Here is a 23,346-nt window from a genome sequence, read left to right as displayed (position 1 = left end):
ATCTGTTGTGCTAGGGTTAGAACTGAGTGTCTATCAGCAGAGACCACCGGCAGCACACGGCCAATACGTGTGTTTATTTTGCTCATGCATGGGAGGGTTTCTGTCATGGGGAATGGTAGTATCCTCCTAGTGAGTGTTCCTCGTGGAGAGCTGACAGGATGGGTTTTGATTGGATGACTTGGAAGTGAGTTGAAGGATGCAGGGTTGCCCTGTGGTAGATAGGATGTTGTCAAGAGCAGAAATGAGCCTGTGATTGTGTCTTTATTAGACAAGGAGCCAGGACCACAGCTGTTAGTGACAGAAGCATCTGGCATTGTCACTAAGTGGGACTGAGGTGTGTTTTGGTCTTTCTTCTTTTACCCTTGCATCCATCCTGTGCTGGATGGCCACCAAGTATATGGACATCCAAGCCAGGGTACCAGGTTCCTACCTACGTGTGCTAAAAAGAGCCATTTGCAGAGCACTTATAGGTCTGTTGAATGAGAGCATCCATTGGGCATCCTGGGTCCCCAGGGTCTAGAAGATGTGCATGTTTCAGGGAACAAGGATTTGAGTTACAGGGGACTGAGCTGACTTGGGTTTCCCCCCCACATTGAAATCTTTTTAAAAGAAGATTGAATTTGGGGGAAATTAGTCTTAATGCTGGGGCACTTGATTTTCAACCAATAAACAGGTGTCAATAATGGGATAGCCAATAAGCAGCAGGGTTTTCACACTAGATCAAATTCAGTTCAGAGAAATGGGTTTTTCTGGTTTTTTATGCTTCTGTGTGTCCTGGCATTAATGTCATTAGCAATTAGTGGGGTGCTCTTTCTACAGTGTTTTTTGTCATTGTTTTAAAAACAGGATTTATGTAGCCTAGGCTGGACTCAGCCTTCAGCTCCTGCCTCTGTTTGTGCTTCTAGAATATAGCGTTCCAGGCATGTGCCACCTCACACAACAATCTGGCTTTTAAAGATTTAGGTTACAATGCTGTAAAGAGAGAAAGCAATGCTTAATCTTCACTAATTTCACAACACACTTAGTTAAAATATTAACTGGAAATCTGACAAAAAGTCTTTAAAAATTGTATTGACTTCTGAAACCAACCAGTCTAAAATTTCTAATAATCTTATTTGAGAAAAAAAAAAGAATGAGGGTTTTTATGGTTTTTCTTTCATAGCTCAACTTCCCTTTACCCTGTTCAGTCCCAGTCTCAACTAGTTAAGCCATGTAAGAAAAAATGTGGCCAGGGGCCGGAGCAAAGAGGCTGGGGATAATCCATATGTCAAAGGGTTCCTCCAACTGGCATACATGGAGAGGGTTCTGGCCATTGGAGAAGTAGGGGGCTACATGGCACTGCACTTGGGCTGTTGGGAGGAACACTGGCCTACCACCATGTGTGTGGCCCACTTCTACCCCTTAGTGCCCTTGTAAGTTGCAATTCTGTCTTCTTAAATCTCATTCTCCAAAATCCTTTGCAATCCGGGAAACAGAATAAACATCTCGCACACTCTAAAGCGTATTTCTTTTGAGCGGGGCATTGGCTTCCCAGCCTGAGCTGCGAGTGACTCTTCTTATGCACTTGACCTCCGAGTGGTTCTACAGTCTCATCTGTGAGCGCCTGCTCTGCTCGTTGCACGTCCCTGCCTGACCTCCTGCAGCAAGCTTCTCCAGGATGTGCAAACACCGGCAGCTTTCGAGGCGCAAGGGCTTCCGCCGTTCCTCTGACTGCTGGTGGATAGGGTGGTCAGGATAACCAGAGAGGGCCCAGTTATACCTCCCTGACCCCTACCCTATGCTCCTGCTCATGTGATTTGAAGAGATGTGCAACTGGGGGGAGGGGTGGTAGTAATGTTAGACTGAGCTGTAGATACATTCAGCAGCAGGAATTTTTTTTTTCCTCCAGAATCCAAGTGAGGAAGAAGCTAAGAATGCCAAATACAGGCACCTCACTCGAGTCCTGTAAATGAAGCGCAGGGCCTAGATGAATGACTCTAAGTCTGGCCCCCACCCCCCACCCTCCCACACACCCCCTGCCCCTCTTCTGCACAGTTGCTTTCCCAGAGCCCCGTGCGTACGGTGACAGACTTTGTGACATTAGCAACAAGAGATAGGACCTTCTGCTCGCCATTGTCTCCATTGCAGATGACCTCATCCTTGTCACTTACTGTGCCATTCACTCAACCTCTGCAACAGGAACTCCATGAGCCTCCTTGCTGTTCCTTGACCCTCCTCAGCCTCCGTACCTCTGCACAGGTCATACTGAAGCTCTTCCCTTCTTTCTTTGAAGCACTCTCAAATGTCACCCCAGTAAGGACTACTAGGACTTCTCTTTTTTATACTGCTACTAGTGATGACCCTCACCTCCTCACTCTGTGATTTCTACATGGCACCCAGTCATCTTGTGACATGCTGCGTAACTTAATCACTATGGCCCTTGCTTATGCTTACTGGGCCTCCTAATAGCATGCATCTCCCTCAAAGACAGGGCCCTTCATTCTGTGGCCCCATCTACCCATAGCACATCAAGCTGAACCTCACCTGGAGGAGGTGATCGAGAATTAGAGTTTTTGCCATCCCAGCATAGTCAAGGTTTAGCCTCACTTTCATGTCTCTCTGCTTTTCCTCTCTGTTGTTGTGTGTGAAATTCCACATATAACATGCTGGTTGGCACTGAAATGTTGTTTCTACTGTTTCCCAGGCAGGAGAACTGACTTTGAACTGTGACGAGACTGCGTTAGCCAGTCCAGTGCACACTCCAGCAGCAACATAAGCATAGTGCAAAGTTAGTCATTTTTATGTCTCACCATTTATCTGCCCCCAGTTTATGTCTTCCAGGCCACTGCCGTGTGCTGTGCCTCACAAAGCAAGAATCCCTGTTTACATATAATTCCTGCTTATTGTATAGATAAAATAAAGTGCTATGCTCTAGGAAGACAGACATGCTGAACATCAGCCTCTTTGTGCCAGCTGTAGAGTTGTGGCCTGGCTTTACTCTTCCTTTGAACTTTGTGCCTGTTTTTATGCAGTCTGTCATGATCTTTCTGATAGCTGTCCTCCAAATCCTCCAAATGTACCTTTCAGTCAGTCTCTTTCCTTTTTACACAGGACAAACACCACACTTCTAACTCTATCCCTGTATTTTTCTGCCCTCAGGTAACTACTTTTAACAAGCAATTGTATGGAATAGAATGGGGGGAAACACATGATAAAAATGGACAAAACAGTTAACCCAAGCATTTCTGAAAATAAGACTTTGTTTTCTGAAAGAAACAATAATTTAGGATGCAATTTTATATGGCTCCATTAATGTCTACCTATGCAAACTCCCTGCTCTTTTCTGTCAAGAACAAAAGCTCTCTCGCTCCCTCTCTCTCTCTCTCTCTCTCTTTCTCTCTCTCTCTCTCTCTCTTTCTCTCTCTCTCTCCTTCTCTTTTTGTTGTTGTTGTTTGTTTGTTTGTTTGTTGTTTCATCTCTATGTAGCTTTGGCTGTCACCGAACTCTCTTTGTAGACCAAGCTGGCCTCAAACTCACAGAGATCCGCCTGCCTCCTGAGTGGAGTGCTGAGATTAAAAGCATGTGCAGCTGCCACCACCTTGCAGGCAAAGGCATTCAAGGACAATTTTCCCACTAGAAGTTACTCATTGACCTGTGTGCTTAGTAGGTTACTGAAAGCAGTGTTGTAAGTCTCTGGAGTAACAGAGATCACTGGTAGACGAAATGACTCTTAACACCCATGCCACTAATGCAGCATGTATGAAAGAAGGATGCTTGAGAGCCATTGCTAGTTTTCTGACCTTGAGCCAATCATGCATACCTTACAAAATACTTCAACCATTAAAAAGAACAAAAGTCTCCCAGGGGGACTTGTAGATTTTAAGTTGTTGCCAACTTAAAATTCAGTATAGTCTTATTTGATATGAAGATTTAACAAAGCGTTTTAACCTGTAGCTAAAAGTATTGTAGAGCAGGAGCAGAGCTGGGTAGAGAGAGGGGGAAGGAAGATGGGCGGGAAAGAAAGAGAAGATAGATGGTAGGGTGCTGCTCGCCAAGTGACTGTGGGGTCAACTGTGGGGCTCAGGACCAGCTCTCACATTGCTGGCTACAAGGTCTCGGAAAAGCTTCCTGTCTGCCAAGCCTCATTCCTTATAGGCAAACAGGCGGTGGTAGTACACTCCTCCTGGGCCCATTGTAAACAGAAGCACCGTTCACAGCCCTGCCTGGCATACAGTGAGAACCCTGCAGATGTGAGGCACAGACAGTGTCACTAGAATACTGAAAGCTAGACTTCAGTTTTTCTTTCTATAAAGGTAGAGGTTTTAGTGTTATATAGGTAAGGAATGCTTACTGAACCCAACTGAGGCCCGAGAGTCCAGGCAAGTCCTCTGTAAGACTGATAAGGCAAGTTTCAGGGTCCTGTCTGCTTGACTTATGCCCACTAGGAAGGTGCCAGAAGCCCCTACCTCTGTGATAGTCAACATAAGGTGGAGTTGTTTGGGAACCTAGTGCGAGCTGAGAGGCACATAACAGATAGAGTTAGACACATTCTGCAGCTGGCCTTGACTTCTCAGGTCAATTAATAGTCTGAACTCTCACCTCATAAAATGGTAGGCAGACTTCTCCTTATGGATGTCATTTGCATGACGCAGTCCATGTCTGGAATATAGCATGCATTTATTTAATGGAGGTCTTGCTACTAGTAAGAGTATAACCCAATGTGGAGGGAATCCCTTGGAATATAAGAACCTTAAGATGACTTAATACTCACTCGATGTGAGCCAGCTTTTCCCTTTCTCTCACTGTACCTTCATCACAGACCCATGGAATGGGGCTGTCACTTTCACTTTACAGCCCACCAAACCAAAGCCCAGAAGTGCGAGGTCATTTTCCCAACATCATACCACTTGCAGTCCAAGACATAGGACCTCAGTACAAGCCTGTTTTCATCTACAACCTGTGTACAATGTCTGAAATAATAATAAAAAAAAAAGCATCCTGACATCACTTGCTTTTTATAGTGCACTTATTTTGATGGACTCAGCTGTGATAAAAGTTAAATTGATTATGTATGAAAAGCAATCTGTGAGTTCAGTTCTAAGAAACAGTAAGAGCAGTTCCTTCTCTGTGCAAGAACATCATTCTTAGAAGATATATGCAAATGCAGCCCAGAATTAGAAAGCCTCATGTATACTCTGAGACAAGGGAAATAGCTTAATGGCATATCTATAAAGCAAGCTGTGCACCACACAGTAAGGGAGAAGAATCTGTGGGGAAGGGTTGAGCATGGGAAATGTGAGTACAAGTTACAACAGGATAGGAGAGTGTGCAAAGAGTAAATGTAAATAAAAGCAGTGTGTGGGAATTTGAAGTTTAAATTCTAGGGATGGGACACTTAAACAATAAATAGGAGGCTGGAGTGATGGCTCAGTGGTCAGGAGCCGTGGTTGTTCTTCCAGAGGACCTGGGTTTGATTCACATAACCCACAAGACAGATCATAGTTGTCTGTAACTTCAGTTCCAAGGGATCTGATGTCCTTCTTCTGGCTTCTGTGGGCACTGCATGCACATGGTACACAGGCATACATGCCAACAAGACACACACATAAAATAAAAACTAATAAATTTCAAAAACAGACAGACAGTCTGACAGAGTGATTATATTTCAATGCCAGTTATATAAGAAAACCACTTTGGAAAAAAAATAATGCTCAAATGCCCACTGGTAAATATGCTTTGCAATCTGATCCTTTGTGCATTGCTGTAGACAGTTTACAATGAAAAATAATTTGCAAGTATGTGAGCGGCTATTAACGAGTTCATGTTACTCAACTCGGTTTCTCTCAAGAGACCATTCCTAGAAGAACACACCCACCCAACAGTTGATGACTAGTTAAGCCAGTCAAGGTACTTATATCTTTCTGGACTTTTGAGGGGAACTTGAAGATTGTGACATCGTTGCTGGATGGAGAACCTAGGGTACTGAGTTCTCTACCCCAGACTACAGCTCCAGCCCTGGCAAAAAAAAAAAAACTTTTGAAACAAGTATAAAAGGAAAACTGAGGTAGTGACACATGTCTGAGCATATACGGGCTCTGAAAACACACCTCCTGAAAAATGCCTGATTCCAGAAGCCGTACCTTCCACAATTCCACGAACATGAAATGTTTGGGACAAGCAGGCATAAGGAGACCTAAAGATTCCAGTTGTGGGGTGGGTTCTAAGAGTGTAGCCGTGAGGTAGGGATTGGATCAAGTGAGCAATTCCTAACAGGGCTGTAGTTTAGGGTAGATTGATGTGGTGGTTATACAGCCCTGAATGTCTTAAGCAACTATTGTCATGAACACAAGGTCTTCCTCCATTTTGTTTGTTGTTTGGTTGGTTTGGGGCTGCCAAACCCCTTTAAAGGAGATAGACACCTTTATCTCCTAATAACAATACCTATCAAAAATACAGATTATGTTCTAACTATTATTAAAACAAAATCACACAAACACATGAAAAGCAGACTAGAAGTAAAAATGACCAAATGTTAATAGCAGTTTGGATCAGAAAGTAAATTACAGGTAAAAAAAAAAAAATCCTTATCTGATTGTCTACATTTTTCATGACACAACTACATGGTTTCATTTCAAAAAACAAAACAAAACAAGTAAAAACAAAAACCCAAAATAAACCAGAAAACAAAACAAAACAAAACAAAACAAAAGCTCCTGTTAGTAAATAAGAAAACTGTACTTTCCCCACCTGCTCCCACTTCGCTCATTCTTCTTTCTATTTTTCTTTACAGAAACTATAACTACAACAAAGCCCCTTTCAGACGTTCCAAGACATTTGAAATAATTCTATTTTTTAAAAAAAAGACAGCATAATAAGCTGGACATGTAGGTCATTAGTGGAGCACTTGCTCAGCATGAATGTGGCCCTGTTTTAAAGCCCAGAACTACTATAAGCAAATAGTCATAACAACAAACCTGACACACACAAAGACTAAAAGGAACAAACAAAAAAGATCCCACCATAAGAAATGGATTTAACTCCCGGGGAAAATAAACTCACCCTCGAAGAGCTGTGCTGTGTTGAAGATGTACATGTTCTTCTTTCAGGAAGTCATAGAAGCCATCGCAGAGTGTGCGTTCAAGACTTCGCCTTTCCCCATCCTCCTCTCCTTTGAGAACCATGTGGACTCGTAAGTATTTGGAGCATGCAGTGAGCAGACTTTTTCCCCTCATGAGGCCCCTTTAAGCAACGTTCCAGTAGGTATCAGATGATACGGTATCCGCAGTGGTGTCTTTCAGTCATACTGTACAGTAAGTGGCATGCTCTCATTTGCAAAGGATGAACTGCCCTTTCAATCTTATGAGCATTAAAATAGCCTGTAGGCTTGTGAGGTCTGTCTTCATGCCATAGTATGATTTTAAGCTGAGGACTTCACTTTACACTGTGGTAGAGCACACTGTCTTTATAATATGTCATTCCTTTACTGACTTGAAACTCAGCGGACCTCTCTTAAAACCCTCTTTTAGACAACCCCATTGCCACAAATTTGAAGTCCGTTTTGTTGCCTTAAAAGGCTAGTTCCCTCTGCTTATGTCTGGTCATGGATCACCTCTAAGATCTCTTCTCTCTCTCTTGTGTCTGTTGGCTATATCCCCCTCCCCCTTGCTTGTTGCTTTTCACTGCTTATTTTTATTGCAAATATTTCTTCATTTCAAATTAGCCTGCACTTACTGCTGAGCTATATACCAGGAAAAGACAATTCTGACTCAAATATCTGCCATGCTGGAGATGGAGTCAGGAGCCTTGTGCATAGTAGGCACGTGGTCTTCCACTGGACGGCAACATCTACCCCTCATTTTTGAGACATAGTATTGCTATGTAATCAAGATTGCTTTAAACCCTCAATTCCCCTGCCTCAGCCTCGAAAGTGCTGGCTTACAAGGGTGCACTACTACGTCTAGCAACTTCTTGGCTTTCTGGCAAAGAATCAAGGTGAGGGAACGTATTACTATGGTCTGGATATTAGCATGTTCATCATAGTGTCCTACAGTTGCTTGCTCTCACAGGCCCACAAGAAAAGATTATTGATTGAGATGTAATATGAATAAATTAATAAAATACATTTTAAAAAAAAGAAAAGATTATTGTGTGTGTTGAGACAAAGCCCATTAAAGCCATAACTTTGCTCTATGGAATCAGTGTTTGAAGAACTTGAGGTAAGGCCATGGTTACTTACAGAGCATTTCTGAAGCCTTCTTTATCTCACTAGAACGGACACCCTGACATATTTTTGTAGTAAACGCTGGTGGCACCTGTGGCAGTAGGGCTCATACATCCCTGTTTGTCCTTCCTCTTGAGAGTCCTTCCAGTTTACTCATTTGCAGCACAGGCTTTAGTTCATGAATTCCTAAGTCTTCACGAAGCCTTTTGAGCAGAACCAGATTTCCAAGTAGTTAAATGTGGTTTTCCGTGAATATGTGAGTAGAAGTGACCAATTCTGCTACGTTTCTACTTCTAGTTTGTGCTCGGGACAGCACAGTGTTTCCATGCAGCATTCTGTTTCGTTGTGAGCATTTCATCCTGAGAATGAGGAAATCTCTGTACATTTATTAACACTCCTGTGAGGCTTGAAAGAGGATAGACCTTACCCCATCCCTTGCTATTTCCCCTCACCCCTGCAGTGACTCTGTTTAACACCTGGTTTGCTGCAGCAGCTCAGAGTTACAAATGACTCTGTAGGAAGCTTTCTCCTCTGTGTCTATTCCGTTTTTTTTTTCCCCTCGGCTCCCAACAACCACTGACCAGTTTGCTCAGGCATAGTAGTTTTCAGATTTGTTGACAGTGCCTTGCTTTTGTTTTCTTTAATAACGGGCATCCAGCAGTGTTGCTTTCTTAAAGGAAACAAAATTAAGAAATGCAGTTCTGTGTTGCATTGTCTCACCTGCAACAAAGTAAACTTTCCCTTGAGGTAGACAGAGAGGCCACTACTGACATAGAAAACCTTACATGTACCGAACATGTATTTTGCACAAAACACTGTTCCCAGTATGTTACCTGCTCATGCAACCCTTGCTATAAGCCTGGTGTTTATCAAAGGAATAGGGGTATCCTTATCTTACAGGTAAAAAACTGAATCCCAAATGAGCATTTAGCTTGTCTGAGGCTGTGCAGCTGAGGTGAGATTCCAAGCTAGCCTGGCGCCAACACCCCCCCCACACACACACACCTCTAAACAGAAGTATCAGAAACTTCTAAGACATGGAATCAAGGCAACCAGAGCTCTACAAGGCAACTGTCAGCCGGTGTTCTCTCTGAAGTGGTCTGTGATTCCCCAACCACAGGGTGTGCTTTGCAGTCTTCCACTCTTAATTACACAGAGATCCCAAAATGAGCACAAAACCTAATTCCCACACTGTGCACAAAAGCAAAGAGGCTACAGCCCCAGGATGCTGCATTTTCTGCGTAAATAAATGTTCATTCATAATAATTCACACATGATGAAAGAAAAAGGGGAAATAACTTTCTCAGGATGCACGATTGTGATAAGGTGATGGCAGAACAAGATGGCGGAAGTGCTGGCTTCTGATGTGAAAGCAAGTTGTTCACAGCTCTCTGTTTCACCTCCAGATAGCCTCGTAGCTCGGCCAAGGGCTTTCCCGGGAGGAGTATCACCCATTCACTGAAAACAGGACAGAACCTTAGTGGATGGAACCTTCTATTTGACCTGTGGGTCAGCGCACCTAATTCAACCTCACTCCTCATGTCTGAGCACTTCCTTTGTCCCCCAAAGCAGATGAACCCTCAGGATCCTCAGCACAGTGACCTAGCACTGCACCCTCCGCACATCCAGGGCTGCTTTCCGTTTCTGGTAAACTACCTCAGGGCCCTCTGTGCTCTCTCTGCAACAGGCAGGGCTCAGAACCCTGCTTCCAACTAATTTGGCCCACACTACCATAAACAAATTCTTACTCAGTGGGAGGATGGAAGAAATCCATAGATTTTTGCTACTTTTCTCCTCAAACATTTTAAATCACACCAGTAGATAATTGGGGGTGCTGAACTAGCTGCTCTCTACTGCTGTTCCTGAGGACTAACCCTAACTCTAACCCTGACCCTAACCCTGACCCTGACCCTCACCCTGACCCTCACCCTGACCTTGACCCTGACCCTGAGCCTGACCCTAACACTAACCCTAACCCTAACACTAACCATAACCCCTAACCTAGCTGCTTCCTGCCTCCTAAATAAAATGGCTGTGTTAAGCACACCCACTTCCTGCCAGCAAGATGGCTCAGTAAGTGAAGGTGCAGGCTCCATAAGCCTGGAAACCTGAGTTCAGACCTCGCAATCCACAAAAAGTGCTTGGAGAGATCTGTTCAAGATTGTCTTCTGATCCTTGTATATGCCCACTGTGTAGTACACATGCTCCTTGCCACCAGCACATGCACACACATGCATGTGCACATGCATACAAGTACACACACACACAACACAAACACACACACACATGCACACAACCACCACCACAAACAATAAGAAGAGGAGAAAGAGGAGGAAAGAAGGAAGAAGGGAAGGAAGGAAGGAAGGGAGGGAGGGAGGGAGGAAAGAAGGAAGGTAGGTTAACTTTACAGGGTCCCATTTGATTTATGAACTAGGATTTTCAAAGAAAGAATCTTCTATTGCACTTGGCTGCAATGTCTCTGAAACTTGGCTTCACCACAAACTGACATATTATTTTTATAAGGTCCAAAAAGGACATTGACTTAGCTTATCTGGTAGGATTTTACCCCGTGCAATGGGGCAAATTCTTTGTCAGAAAGCTGACCTCTTTGTCAGATGCTATGTGAATATTTTAATATGTTTAGAAATATCTGAAATGGCTTGAAGCACATAATATTCTTGTGAATTTCTTGCCTTTCATTTTGTTACCACGTGGCTGATGTTGATACTTTGAGATTTCTTTATTTGTTAATTGCAGTTTTAAGATCATTTATTTCTGCGGGTCTGACCTACAATTAAAGTCTCTTTGTTTTTTTACTGATTTTTTGTGTGAGGGTTCAATTTGCTCTCTGCTTTATTAAAAGGATATTTATTGAGAACACGAATGGCTTAATTACTAAATGCCACACTTCACTTTTCCCTTGGATACCTTTATTTTCCTCTCCTTATCTTCTTCACACAGACGATCTTCCCAAAGCAATTCTCAGACCAACAGCCTGTGTTCCCTGGGAATTTCTTAGAAATACCTGCATGTTTGCCCTGTAGATGCTGAGTGGGAATCTGCAGTTTACTGACACTCCAGGTGGTTTAAATGATGTGTGTGGCTGATGAGCTACTCACAGCAGAATCACCCGCAGCCTTGCTCAAAACGCACGTTCTCTGTATTGGTCCCGTGTTCTTTAGTGCAGCTTAGAGCAGCTCCCGGCACAAATGTCCTGTTCTCTCCGCTGCTGCCAGAGAGCAGGCTGACCTGGCAGAAGTCATCTATCCCATCAACCACTTCCCTACCTGTCCCAGAGGTCCCATCCACATAGCTTCTAATGAGTCGTCCTAAAGCTGCCACCTCCAATATGCTTCAGGATTTAGTCAGGGGTCGGTCCTTTCGCACACTTCTGAGAGTCATCATCCTCTATTCTTAGGGCTGTGTAAACCTGGCAGTAAAACCCTGTTCAAGCAGGACAGAAACAATATAGATGTGTAAGGCTTTGCTCTGGACGTGGTCCCAGTGGAGGCAGGAGAAGTGCAAGTTTTAAGCCAACCTGGGATAGACAGTGAAGCCAGCTTTAGTTATATAAGAAAACCTTGTCTCAAAAGAAAGATATTAAATCGTAATGTTGGGCTTTGCAAGTTCTTGGAAACTTTTGTTTAGCTCTCCCTGCAGTTTCCAAGAAGATAGTAACTTTGAGAGTTGACATCTGAACCCCAAAAAGCTCACCTGGTGGGGGGTCCATTCTTCATTTTTCTTAGAGACAGGTATAATGAGCGCTTTCCTTGTGCACCGCAGCCGAGCTCCAGCCTAAGTGCCTCCTTCCCAGAAAACACAGTGTGTTCGAGGCTTACCCTTCAGGGGAGGAGTGAAAATACAAATTACATCTTCTAATCTTTATGATTTATGATAAAACACCCTCATTTTCATCACGGTTACTATTTCTCTTTAGTACTTTTTTTTTTCTAGTTAGAATGGATTGCCATTGAAGTACAACCAGGAGAGGAAGTCAAGACCCACGGCCTGTAGATCACAATCAAAGCTCATGAACCCAACCAGCAGTGCTGGGTACCATGTAATACTGTTTGTCATTGCACGGGATGAGAAAACTGTTTTTTAATTGAGTCTGAATAGATCAAGGGACACAGGAGTGCTGAAAGGATGCAGATATTCCTCTAGCAGCATCTCTACAGGGGTTGGAGGCACAGTTTGTATCGACTAGCCACAGACCAGGTGTCTCCTCCCCATGGGATCACTTTATATGTGTCTTGCTTGTATATTTATTCAAAAGGGTTCACACTTATTACTCCATGGTATCCTCTCAGCATCGTGTGTCTGGTTCCAGAAGCAGATAAAAATCCTTCTTCTTATACAGATTTAGAACAGTTCAGGGTCAGGCGCTCAGCTAGGCAACCCTGAACCAGGTTCCTCAGGGCAGCCAGCTGGCTTGCTACCTCCTTTATTCCACTCTTTCTGCACAGAAGAGCTACTGACAAGCAAGCCTGGGCACAGAGGTGTGGTGTGGTGTGTGTGTGTGTGTGTGTGTGTGTGTGTGTGTGTGTGTGTGTGTATACATATACACACATATATATACATACACACACATATATACATATACACATATATACATATATGTGTATACACACAACACACACACACATATATATATATATATACATTTTATCCAAGAATTCAGGCATGGAGTCACAAATACATTCCTATCCCTTGCATTGACATAGAATCAGGGAATCCAGCAAAAGCAACAATGTTTCTAACTATAAGAAGCTAGAGACAGACCCATGATGTGCTGCCCTTGTCTGGGTTATGTAGGGCAGCCGGGCAGCCTTAAAAATAGCCTCACACATTCAGCCTGCACGCTGCATGTGTGTAATCTGTGTTGTGTGCACACACATGCATGGGATATTCAGGATAGAGTTTCAGGATGATGGAAATTGATCCCGAATGACCTCGTTCCGTGGTAATGATGCAAAGTAACTCTTCTGAACAAACCCTATGATTCCTCTCTTCTTGCTCTTAGCCCAAAGCAGCAAGCCAAGATGGCCGAGTATTGCCGATTGATCTTTGGCGATGCCCTTCTTATGGAGCCCCTGGAAAAATACCCAGTAAGTAGCTGTGATGCATGGCCCTAAAGGAGGGCACTTTTTAGTTACATCTGGGGAGATAAGGCTCTGTATAGATTTATGACAGGTGTCACTTAATCAGTGGGACCCTAGCAGTGGGTCTGGCTGAGGTCAGAAGATATGCATCTGTTTCCTTTTCTTTTCCAGGCTTAGCCCTCCTGTGCTTAAAGTGACACAGTCAGTTTTTTTGTGAGCAAATGTGAGCAAAATTACTGAGGACAAGGCAAAGTAGCAATTCCACCAAAGTTTAATTTGGTGCACCGTGCAGTTATTGGGGTTACTTACAGAAATATAGGTGAAGGGTTATTGACAGCAGGGTGATGACTCAAAGGCTGCTACGCAATCCAGAAGCCCAGCATGAGCTGCAACTCCTAGAAGCTACATCCCTGGTGCTCCCTGCTTGATGCACAGGTTGAGCAACGCCACCCACCTACCCACCCATGGAAAAGAGGTCTTGAGAACCTTGTAGGTTCCTGGAAGGTTCTGAGGGTTTATATACTGCCTGAATCTCTTCAGCCATTCTCTGCCCTTTCAGTTGTCAGGAAGTAATCAAGATTGCAGAGTCCTCAGTAGTGACAGTCAGCTCCCAGAGACAGCCTAGGAGGGCAGGACCCACCGCCCGCCCCTACCTTGGATCTTTGTCACCACCTTTTGAAGTAAATGCAGAATGTGGCAATATTGGTTCCTTAGACTGTTTCTGCCACCTGCTGCCCGCCACCTGCTGCCCGCCACCTGCTGCCCGCCACCTGCATTCACCTTAGAGGCAGCACTCAGGCTTCTGTTGTTGTAATCATGAGCAGATAAAATGCCCCCCCCCCCACTCTCCTCATGGGTATTCAGCTAAGAGTAGATGATTGTTAAATGCTCTTTGTAAGCACCCCTCTTGTGGGTAATTTTTTCCTTTAGAAAAGATACTGGGGAGCTGAGTACAATTGATTCCCTAACCAACAGTTGTTAGCCCCTTGGTGGGTGTTGAGCAGAGGATGCTTGAACAGAGGATTGGCAGCCAAGCTGCACCTTTTTAGCAGTCAGCTGGACTGCCCTTATGGCTGACTGACAGCCCTGAACATTACATGCCTGCCTTGAGGGAACTGCACTGCAGCTGCAGCTTCTTGCCGCCAAAGCACAACTCCTCAGTGTTGAACAGCGTGCAGTGCACCAGCCTTCTTGCCATCACTAGCTTCAGCGAACTCTTAACAGCCACATTCACCCAGGCCAGAGGGGAGCATGTTTCCCGGGCCCAACAGAGGCTTGTGATTAGTACAAGCACCGTACTTAATTGGTGTAGCCTTCTGCACTGCTACGGGGTTGCAGTCACCCCTGCCACGCCCCCTTTGCCACTGTTGGAGCCAAGGGAGCCATTTAGCTAAATGTGACACCTTCCTGTGCTGCCCCCTGGTGTTGCAGCACTAGGGCTCATAACACTGTTCTCTCTGCTCTTATGAGTGTGGTGGATGAACTGGGGAGAGGAGGAGGAGGAGCTGGTGGGAGCAGCAGCAGCGAATAGCATCGCAGGGATGACAATGGGCTTCCAAACAGTGACCAGGGACAGGAACAAAGTTGCTAGAGGCACAGTAAGCTGTAAAGTGCAGGAAAAGGGAAACTTGGCCCCATTTGCTAGAAGTCAGTGCAAAGGAAACTAAGCCTTCCCAGGGAAGTTCCCAGGGCCCCAGCCTATAATGCTTGGGTCTGGACACCAGAAGCTCTTTCATGAACTGGAGTACAAGCAGGTACTATCCTTTGCTGCCGTTCACTGCTGCAGGGAGTAGAGGGTAAAGACAGATGCCTAGTTCCTGGTTGCAGTGGCTAAAGCTCAACACCATGATCCTCCCACCTGATTGCCCGTCAACATAAATCTTTAGCTTCTTAAGCCTTGAGCAGTCAGACCCTGGCTGTCAAGACTTACACTGCAGATCACTGGGCATACTAACTGCACTTGCCTGGTTTTAGCATACTGCCCCCAGTCTTGGCCTAGCAACCTGTGACATCATTATCTGACTGCCCAGTCAGATGGGCTAGCTGCCCAGGATATAAAAAGGGCAAACTCACCTTGTCTCTCTCTTGCTCCCCCCTTCTCTCTCTCTCTCTCTCTCTCTCTCTCTCTCTCTCTCTCTCTCTCTCTCTCTCTCTCTTTCTCTCTCTCTATCTCTCCCCCTGGGACTCCCCCACTTTCTTCTCTCCCCATACTTCTATAACAAATCTTATACCATGTGTGTGTGTGGCACATATTTCATATTTAAGACCTGGGCTCAGGTTGTAGAGGGGCTGACTGTAGCATATGACACTAGGAGAACTTCTCTTCCTCTCTTTGTGGCTCCTGAGTACAGTAAGAGGACTCCACCCAGAGGATTGGTGACAGTCACATCCCTGTTCAGAAAGGGAAAGAGTATTATTTGTAACCTGAAGTAGCTGTTTCCTCCTGGACACTTTGGCCCAGTGTCTGCATGTGGTTAAGTGAGTTCATACCAGTCCCCAGACTCAGGGCAAGCGAAGGATACAGGGCTCGCTGATGGGACTTCAAAAGCCTTTCTAAAAATAAGCCTGGCTTGTGGCTTGCACATGCTCCCTGATACAGTAGCTCATAACCTTCTCATGGGAAATTGATTTCCTATTATATGAGCAAACTTGCAACTGTGAAGTCAGGCTCAGTGGTAAGACAGCTTGAACCTCAGGGCTGGAAGGGAATCTGAAAGCACGCCATCTTTCTTGGCTGATGCCAAAACTCCAACTAAAATCAACATGGGCGTCTGCTATATGTGAAGCTTTGTATGATACAGTGACTTACTTGGAAATTTTTGCTCAACCTCACCAATTTTTCCTGTCAAATGTCTCACCTTTTCCCAAAGATTCAGGTCAGGGATGACTTACACATTCTGCAGCAAAATGGTTGGGCTTACGTGGACCATCAGAACTGCCTGACAGTACAGGCTCAGTCCATCAAATCTACTATTTCTGTGGCCTTACTTTTGTAATTTTGTTGTGGAAAATGAGTTCAGTCACTTACATGCATCTTTTATTTAAAAAAAATTCTGGGCACAATTAGAACACTTCCATTAGCTGTGTTGAGCATAGTTGACACTAGTCCAGAGGCTGTGGTACCCAGTGCTGTGGAGTAGGTTTGGAGACATAGCTGAAAGGAGAGGACGGTAGCTTTAAAGGCTGTGCTTTCTTTTAAATAGCTGGAATCTGGAGTACCTCTTCCAAGCCCTATGGATTTGATGTATAAAATCTTGGTGAAGAACAAGAAAAAATCGCACAAGTCATCAGAGGGAAGTGGTAAAAAGAAGCTTTCAGAGCAAGCCTCCAACACGTACAGCGACTCCTCCAGCGTGTTCGAGCCTTCGTCTCCAGGAGCAGGTGAGGGGCTGCCAGGGTCACAATGCATGAATTTTCAGATCTGCTACTCAGAAAAATGGCCTAGAAGGACTTTTTAGCTTTCCCTTTTTGGAAGTTCTATGTTGTGTGTTGTGTCACTTTTCTATGCCTGCCACAAACTTAAACCCAAGTTCTGCAGGTCAAAGGTCCCTAGAAAGCTCATGGAATAAACCAAAGGTGTCGGCCGGGTTTACTTACTTCCTGGAAACTCTAAGGAAGAATTTGTCTGTTTTTCCAAGTCCTAGGGGCTGCTCACATTCGCTGGCTCACAAGCCAGCCATGTTGCATCTCTGTAGTCCTTTAGTGATAACTTTACCCTCTGACCTCCGCTGGGAACTGCTGTCATCTCAAAGACTCAAACTATCACTTAGTCCCTCTGAGAGAGGTCGAGGCAGTCCCTTACCTCAGCCTGACCTCACCTGTGGAGTCAGCTCATCTCTGGGAAGGTATCAACTCTGGCTTGCACACTCTGGCTTTGCAGCAGCCGGCTGCTTCTAAGCTTCATCACAGGTGACATCAGAGAAGGAGGGAAGAGGAGAGATTGGGCAGGCTTCTGACGCAGTCACTGAAGGGCTCGAGGCTTTGGCAGCTCACCCCTGCTTTGTAGAGCCCTTTAAAGACATGAAGTGACAAAATAGCTTGCATCGTTTATGAAAGGGACCAGGCAATGCTCAACAATTCCTTTCATGTTAGTTTGAAACTGACTTCTTGTGGTTATGAGAAAAAAAATTCAAAGGGCCACTAGATTTCTTTAGGTTATTTGTCACCGCATGGTTTTCCCCTTATCCTGAGGAATCTTGACAACTTCATAGATCTCCTTATTGGAGGGTGATGACTTTATAGGAACTCTAAGCTTGGCTTGAGGGAGTTCTTCATTTAAAGTTTACCATGGGATCCTGACAGCGTTCTTACTGGTAGAGTGCATACCTAGCATGGGAAGAGAGGAAGAAGGGAAGATGTTTAGAATATCAACAAAACCTGAGCACACATGCTCACCCTGCCCCCAGTTCTACTCCTAGGGAGAGGGCTAACAAGAAATGGGTAGTGATATTTATCAAGGAACTGAAAAATTGCTATAAGCAGTATTATTAAAAAAATACCCAAACACTGGCAGCAAGCAATCCTTCAGCTGATTGCAAATCATGGTTTAGTCATACAAAAGAGTAATGTGTTTGATTGGGTGATTTAAATTTGCACACGAGAGTGTAACAACTGTTAACACAGTAGCCAGCAAAAGAGGAGAGGTCTGCATGAAGCAAACAAGCCCAAGACCAGCTGTTTGTAGGCAGGTTAACTGCTGACCTTAGACGTAACTATAAGGGAGGCCTGGTGTCTAATGGTGTCTGGTCATATTTTCTACCTTAATGTGGATACATCTTTATTTGATGAAAATCCATGGGCTGCTCATACACCTGCATTTCCCCAGGCCAATCACACACATAAATTAAACGTCTTTTGAACAATTGGAATATTAAAATAAAGTTTAGGGCAATCAGAACATAAGCCTGGCCTAGTCAGTTTGTTGGTTGTTTGCTTGTCTGGTTGTTTGTTTGGGGTTGTCTTGTTGGATCCCCTGTTGTGCTGTGATGTCTCACACGGTAGGGGTAGGTGCTGTTCCTCTGAAGATGTTACAGCTCCAAACTTGGACTGAGCCTGAGTTACTTTTTCTTCTATTTTCTGTCTCACTTGTCAACTGCTCCGATTATTTAAATTGACACCCTAAGGAACAGACATTACATAATTCTTTCACAAGACACTGCCTATGGTTCACGGACACATTTTTCAAATGCCGTGACATAACTTTGATTTGCTTTTGAAAAAATAACTTCCGTTCTCAGTAAGAATACATTTGAAGTGTGAAATGAATATCATTAGAGGCCACTTCTTTCTCAACCTGTCCCCACGCACCCTTCCTCTGCACGTGGGTGTTTGGTGAGTTTCGTGCCATCTGTTTTTTTTTTTTTAATCTAATTCTGTTTCTCCCTCCCATTAACAGGATGCATAACTCTAATAATGATCTCTACAGTCAGTGAACACAATTGCTTAGCACAGAGAAAAAGCAGCAATCTGTTAGCAATTCTCTGGGTTTCCTGAGCTAGCCAGGAGTCTGTTGTGAGCAATCAGTACTTATTGTTACGCAGTGTTTCAGAAGCTTTAGTATGTAGGTAGGTCCCAGAGTAAAGAGTCCTGATAAATTACTATTTGGTTTGTTCCAGTACCAGTAACAAAACATGACATGGATCTTATTTCAAAGCTAATTTACTCTGTTGTCTGGATGCCTCTTCTGGGAGCCAACCCTTAGCCACCATGCTTTCCAGAATGAACAAGGGCCAAGTAAGATACCACTTTTGGGTGTTGTTATTGTTGCTTTTTAAAGGGTATTCTCTTTTATGTTTCACATAGCTTTCTCCAGGGCCCTCTCAGAGTCTTATGACAGAATCCCCGTGAGTATGGACAGGCTCTTGTGCTGACTTAATTTGTAAATTTAGATTGGTATGGTTTTTCCTTCTTAAACTTGCAAAAGAAAAACCAGGTCTTTGTTTTCACAGTAGAGGAAGATAAAATCTTTTTTCTTCCCCCACACAGTTCAAGATATGACCTGACTGTGCATGGTGAAACGGTGATTGGATAAGACTGTGTCCCATGGAACACTCTAGTTCTCCCAGTCCTCTTTTCTGATTGCTTGATTAAAAGAATCCCCTTCTTGGTTAAAAAAAAAATATACATCAGGGAAAAATGTATGTAAAATATCAAATAGCAGTCTCCTAAAACAATGTGTCTATAATGTAATTTGATACATTTTTAGCAAGTATAAGGGGTCCTCTTTTGTTGTTGTTGGTGGTGGTCTTAGTTTTTTGAAACAGGGTTTCTCTGTGTAGCCTTGGCTGTCCTGGACTCACTTTGTAAACCAGGCTGGCCTAGGACTCACAGAGATACATTTGCCTCTGCCTTCCGAGTGCTAGGATTACAGGCATGCACCACTGTGCTTGGTAGGGAGCTCACATCACTATGTCAGCATCATCAAGGAATTTATGTGATTCTTTGTAACAGTCCATCCACAGTTACTGCTCACAGACGTCTTTCCCTACTTACAATCCTGTAATTGATTGAATTTGATCACTCACATGAAAACACTTAGGAACTTCTTGGAAGGCAAGGCTCTGGGTACCATGTCATCATCTACACTGAGGAGTGTAGCCAGATTTTCTGGGAGCAGATACCAGATGCTGCCTGCTGCCTCAGTGATGAGCTCATGCCGCCATCTATTGGGATGTCCATGCTATTGCAGTGGGAGAAACAAAGTGGGGTCACTTCAAAGTGAACTGTGCATTGCTCACTTCTTCTTTGAAAATGTTTTTACATGATTGAGTTTGAAAGAAGCCTAGACATATAGAAGAATTTAACGCCCGATACTAACGTGGATATTTTACCTGAAAGATATCCATTAACTCTAGGGGAGAAGCGTGAGATCAGCCGATTGCAGTGACTGCGTATTAACTAAATGTGATGCTGAGTTGACTTCGACATTTAAGTGTAGTGATTTTTAAAGTATTTATTTTCTGCTTTTCATTTTTCTTCTTGCGATAAATCATTTTGTCTTGCCCTTTAAAAAAGAATGTCATCATTACAAAACGTCTTCATTCATTCTTTGAGCGATTCCTACAGCACATTCTGATCATGTTCACCCTCAACTCTTCCCAGATCCACGCCTCTTTCCCCGTCCTTCCAACTTTGTGTCCTATTTACTTGTTTTAAAGTCTTCAATGCCAACTTGTGCTACCCAAATATTTTTGGCTATGCAGCCTTCTCCTGCAATACGATCAGCGCACCAGGGGCTGAACTCTCATAGAGAGCTGACTCTCCGTCTTCCAGGAGTGGTTCCTTGCCAGTAGCTCCTCAGCTAAGCGTGAGAGCTCACACTCCCCTTGCTCCCCTCCCCTTGGTAGAATTTGGTCTGGCTTGAGCCTGACCAGGTCTTGTGCATGCTCTCACAACCACTGTGAGTTCACAGGACACTTCCTCCTTGCAGTTGGCCTCCACCCCTGACTCTTAGATTCTTGGAACTGAAGAATGTTATTATTTTATTTAGATAAATATTTATTTATATAATAAATACTTAAATAATCATGAATTCACAATTGGCATTATTTAGATAAGCCTGACCGCAGTTGGTAGTTTTCATGACATCATTTGTCCTGCTATTTCCCCAGAGTTGCTGATCTCACTCATAATCTTCTTCAACTTGCGTATGGTCCTCTTTCCTCAAGGATGTTTGGTGTCTGCGTTCTGTGCTGGCCAAGGGTTGCTTCAAAGGGCCATGGCTTAGGACAGGACAGGACTTGTCTGTGTTAGGCCATGGAGTTTAACATCCCAAGAGAGAACATATACACTACAGTAGGATGCACAGAGGTAAATTACACTCAATGGCGTAAAGGAGGAGGAGAAAAGATGCTATTTTAAAATAGAACTTGAAAAGGTCAATGTTATTTATCACTAATCAATTTTGTGAAAAAATTTGTCCAAATGTCAGCTTAGTTCTCTGTTAGTAAGAAAAGTAAGTCCTTGAAAAAATAATTTATAAGAAATACAATGTCGACTTTCCAGGGGATCCCCTGAACATGGTTGGTAATGTGCTTTTGCAAATTCTTTGCACTTTCAAATACTGAAATCATGGTCTGTGATTAAAATTTGACAGGAGAAGCAGATACAGACAGTGATGACGATGACGACGATGATGACTGTAAAAAGTCTTCCATGGATGAGGTGAGTTAATCTAGGTCTTCCAGCCACCAATTTACCATTTTATGGTTATCTTATGATCCCCTTCTGCCATCTAGTGGCAACAAGAATAAGCACCGGGCATTAGATTGCCAGCTCCACCACCACCACCCCATTATCATCATTATCATTATTGTTTTTGTTGTTGTTGTTATTTTAAGGCAAATAAATGATTTGTACAATGGTCTGAAATCCAGAGAAAATATTGAATTTTCAGGAATTCTCAGAGATGCCACAGTGACTCCATTGTTTCGGTTTTTTATCCAGTGGAACACCATGTTGACATAAGCTTTCTAAGAGATACCACTGGCTCAAAACAGTTAACTGCACAGAACTCAGAAACAACTCAGGAACAGTCCAACAAGGACTGCAGAATTTTCTTTCAGTCATTATTGCAAACTTTATACTGGATCTGCACTCAGATATTTTTAGAGTTTTTGGCTTTGTGCTGAAATCCTTATAGTAAAGAAAAGTAACTGTTCTTTTCCTTTTTCCCCACAAACATTCATTTCTCTATTGAAAGGTTTTCTTTTTTTTCACTTTTTTCCCCTCCTTTATTAATTTATTCTTGTTACATCTCAATGGTTATCCCATCCCTTGTATCCTCCCATTCTTCCCTCCCTCCCAATTTCCCCTTATTCCCCTCCCCTACGACTGTTCCTGAGGGGGATTACCTCCCCCTCTATATGATCATAGGGTATCAAGTCTCTTCTTGGTAACCTGCTGTCCTTCTTACTTACTTGGTAAGTAGACCATCATCATTAGATGGTCTAGCCTGACCTCTAACTAAACTTTGTATCTGAGGCTAGCTTCAAACTCAGGATCTTCCCACCTCACCCTCCAGAATTATGGATTTACAAGTATGTACCACTATCCATGCCTCAATAAGCTATAATTTTTTTTTAATTTTTAAGACGAGGTGTCTTGTATAGTTTCGGGTATCCTGGAACTAGCTCAGTAGACCAGGCTGGCCTTGAACTCCTGAACTCAGATTATCTGCCTCTGCCTCCCAAGTCCTAGGATTAAAGCCTGTTGCCAGGATTAGAAAACTGTTCTTATTTGGCATTCTTTTCCTTGTAGTTATATGTTTTTTTATTGCAGTCTGATTTTTTGTGTATTTTATTTGTTTCTTCTGGGGATGGGTCTCACTATGTAGCCTAGGATAGTCTCAAACTTATAGGCTCAAGCCATCCTCTCTCCTCGGCCTGTATGTAGCTGAGGCCACACACAGGAGCTATGGTGTCCAGCTTAGTTTAAAGTGTGCTTTGATATGTCCCCACTAGATGTAGTCTTGATCTCCAGGATGAACACTGCTATAATAACTGGTTCCGTCTGTCTGAGAGTGGCTTTGGGGTGCACTTAGATCAGTTTGCAATTGTCTATTTTTAAATGAGTATTTCCCAGTTGGCATTTAACCAGACTATTTCTGCTGGAATTTTCACAAAGAAATCTCATCTCTATGTGTTTGCTTTTCTAACCTAAAAATGAGAACATGTTAGAGGCATCTGTAGAGGCCCGTCTCGTACAAGTAATGATTGTGGGTTTTCTTCATTAAAACTGGGGTTAAAGAATATGTAATTGCAGATAACAGCTACATTCATGTTTGATCTTACTGTTTAGCAGGCACTGTTCTGAGCTCATTTTTTTTTTTTGAGACAAGGTTTCTCTGTGTAGCCCTGGCTGTCCTGGAACTCAATTCGTAGACTAGACTAGCCTCAAACTCAAAATCTATCAGCTGGCTCTGTCCCCTGAGTGCTAGGATTTGAGGCAGACACCACCACACCCAGCTTTTTATCTTACTTTTAATAATTATAAAAGCTTACCTGCTATAGGACTGACTTGTATTCCTGATTTTGCAGATGAGTA

The 23,346-nt window shown here is 43.6% G+C and overlaps 1 protein-coding gene across 2 annotated transcripts in view; it reads left to right on the top strand.

The window, feature by feature from the left end:
* Positions 1–23,346, top strand: part of PLCB1 (phospholipase C beta 1) — a 679,674-nt gene that overhangs the window by 520,611 nt on the left and 135,717 nt on the right. For both annotated transcript variants that reach the window (XM_084776840.1, XM_084776841.1), the window contains exons 12-15: positions 7,086–7,168; positions 13,224–13,308; positions 16,506–16,683; positions 21,398–21,465. In XM_084776840.1, the coding sequence (XP_084632966.1) occupies positions 7,086–7,168; positions 13,224–13,308; positions 16,506–16,683; positions 21,398–21,465 (414 nt within the window). The remainder of the gene's footprint in view (positions 1–7,085; positions 7,169–13,223; positions 13,309–16,505; positions 16,684–21,397; positions 21,466–23,346) is intronic.

Source organism: Acomys minous (assembly GCF_964271855.1).
Source record: "Acomys minous genome assembly, chromosome: 3".
NCBI classification, from domain to species: domain Eukaryota; kingdom Metazoa; phylum Chordata; class Mammalia; order Rodentia; family Muridae; genus Acomys; species Acomys minous.
This window is presented reverse-complemented; position numbering and strand designations above follow the sequence as displayed.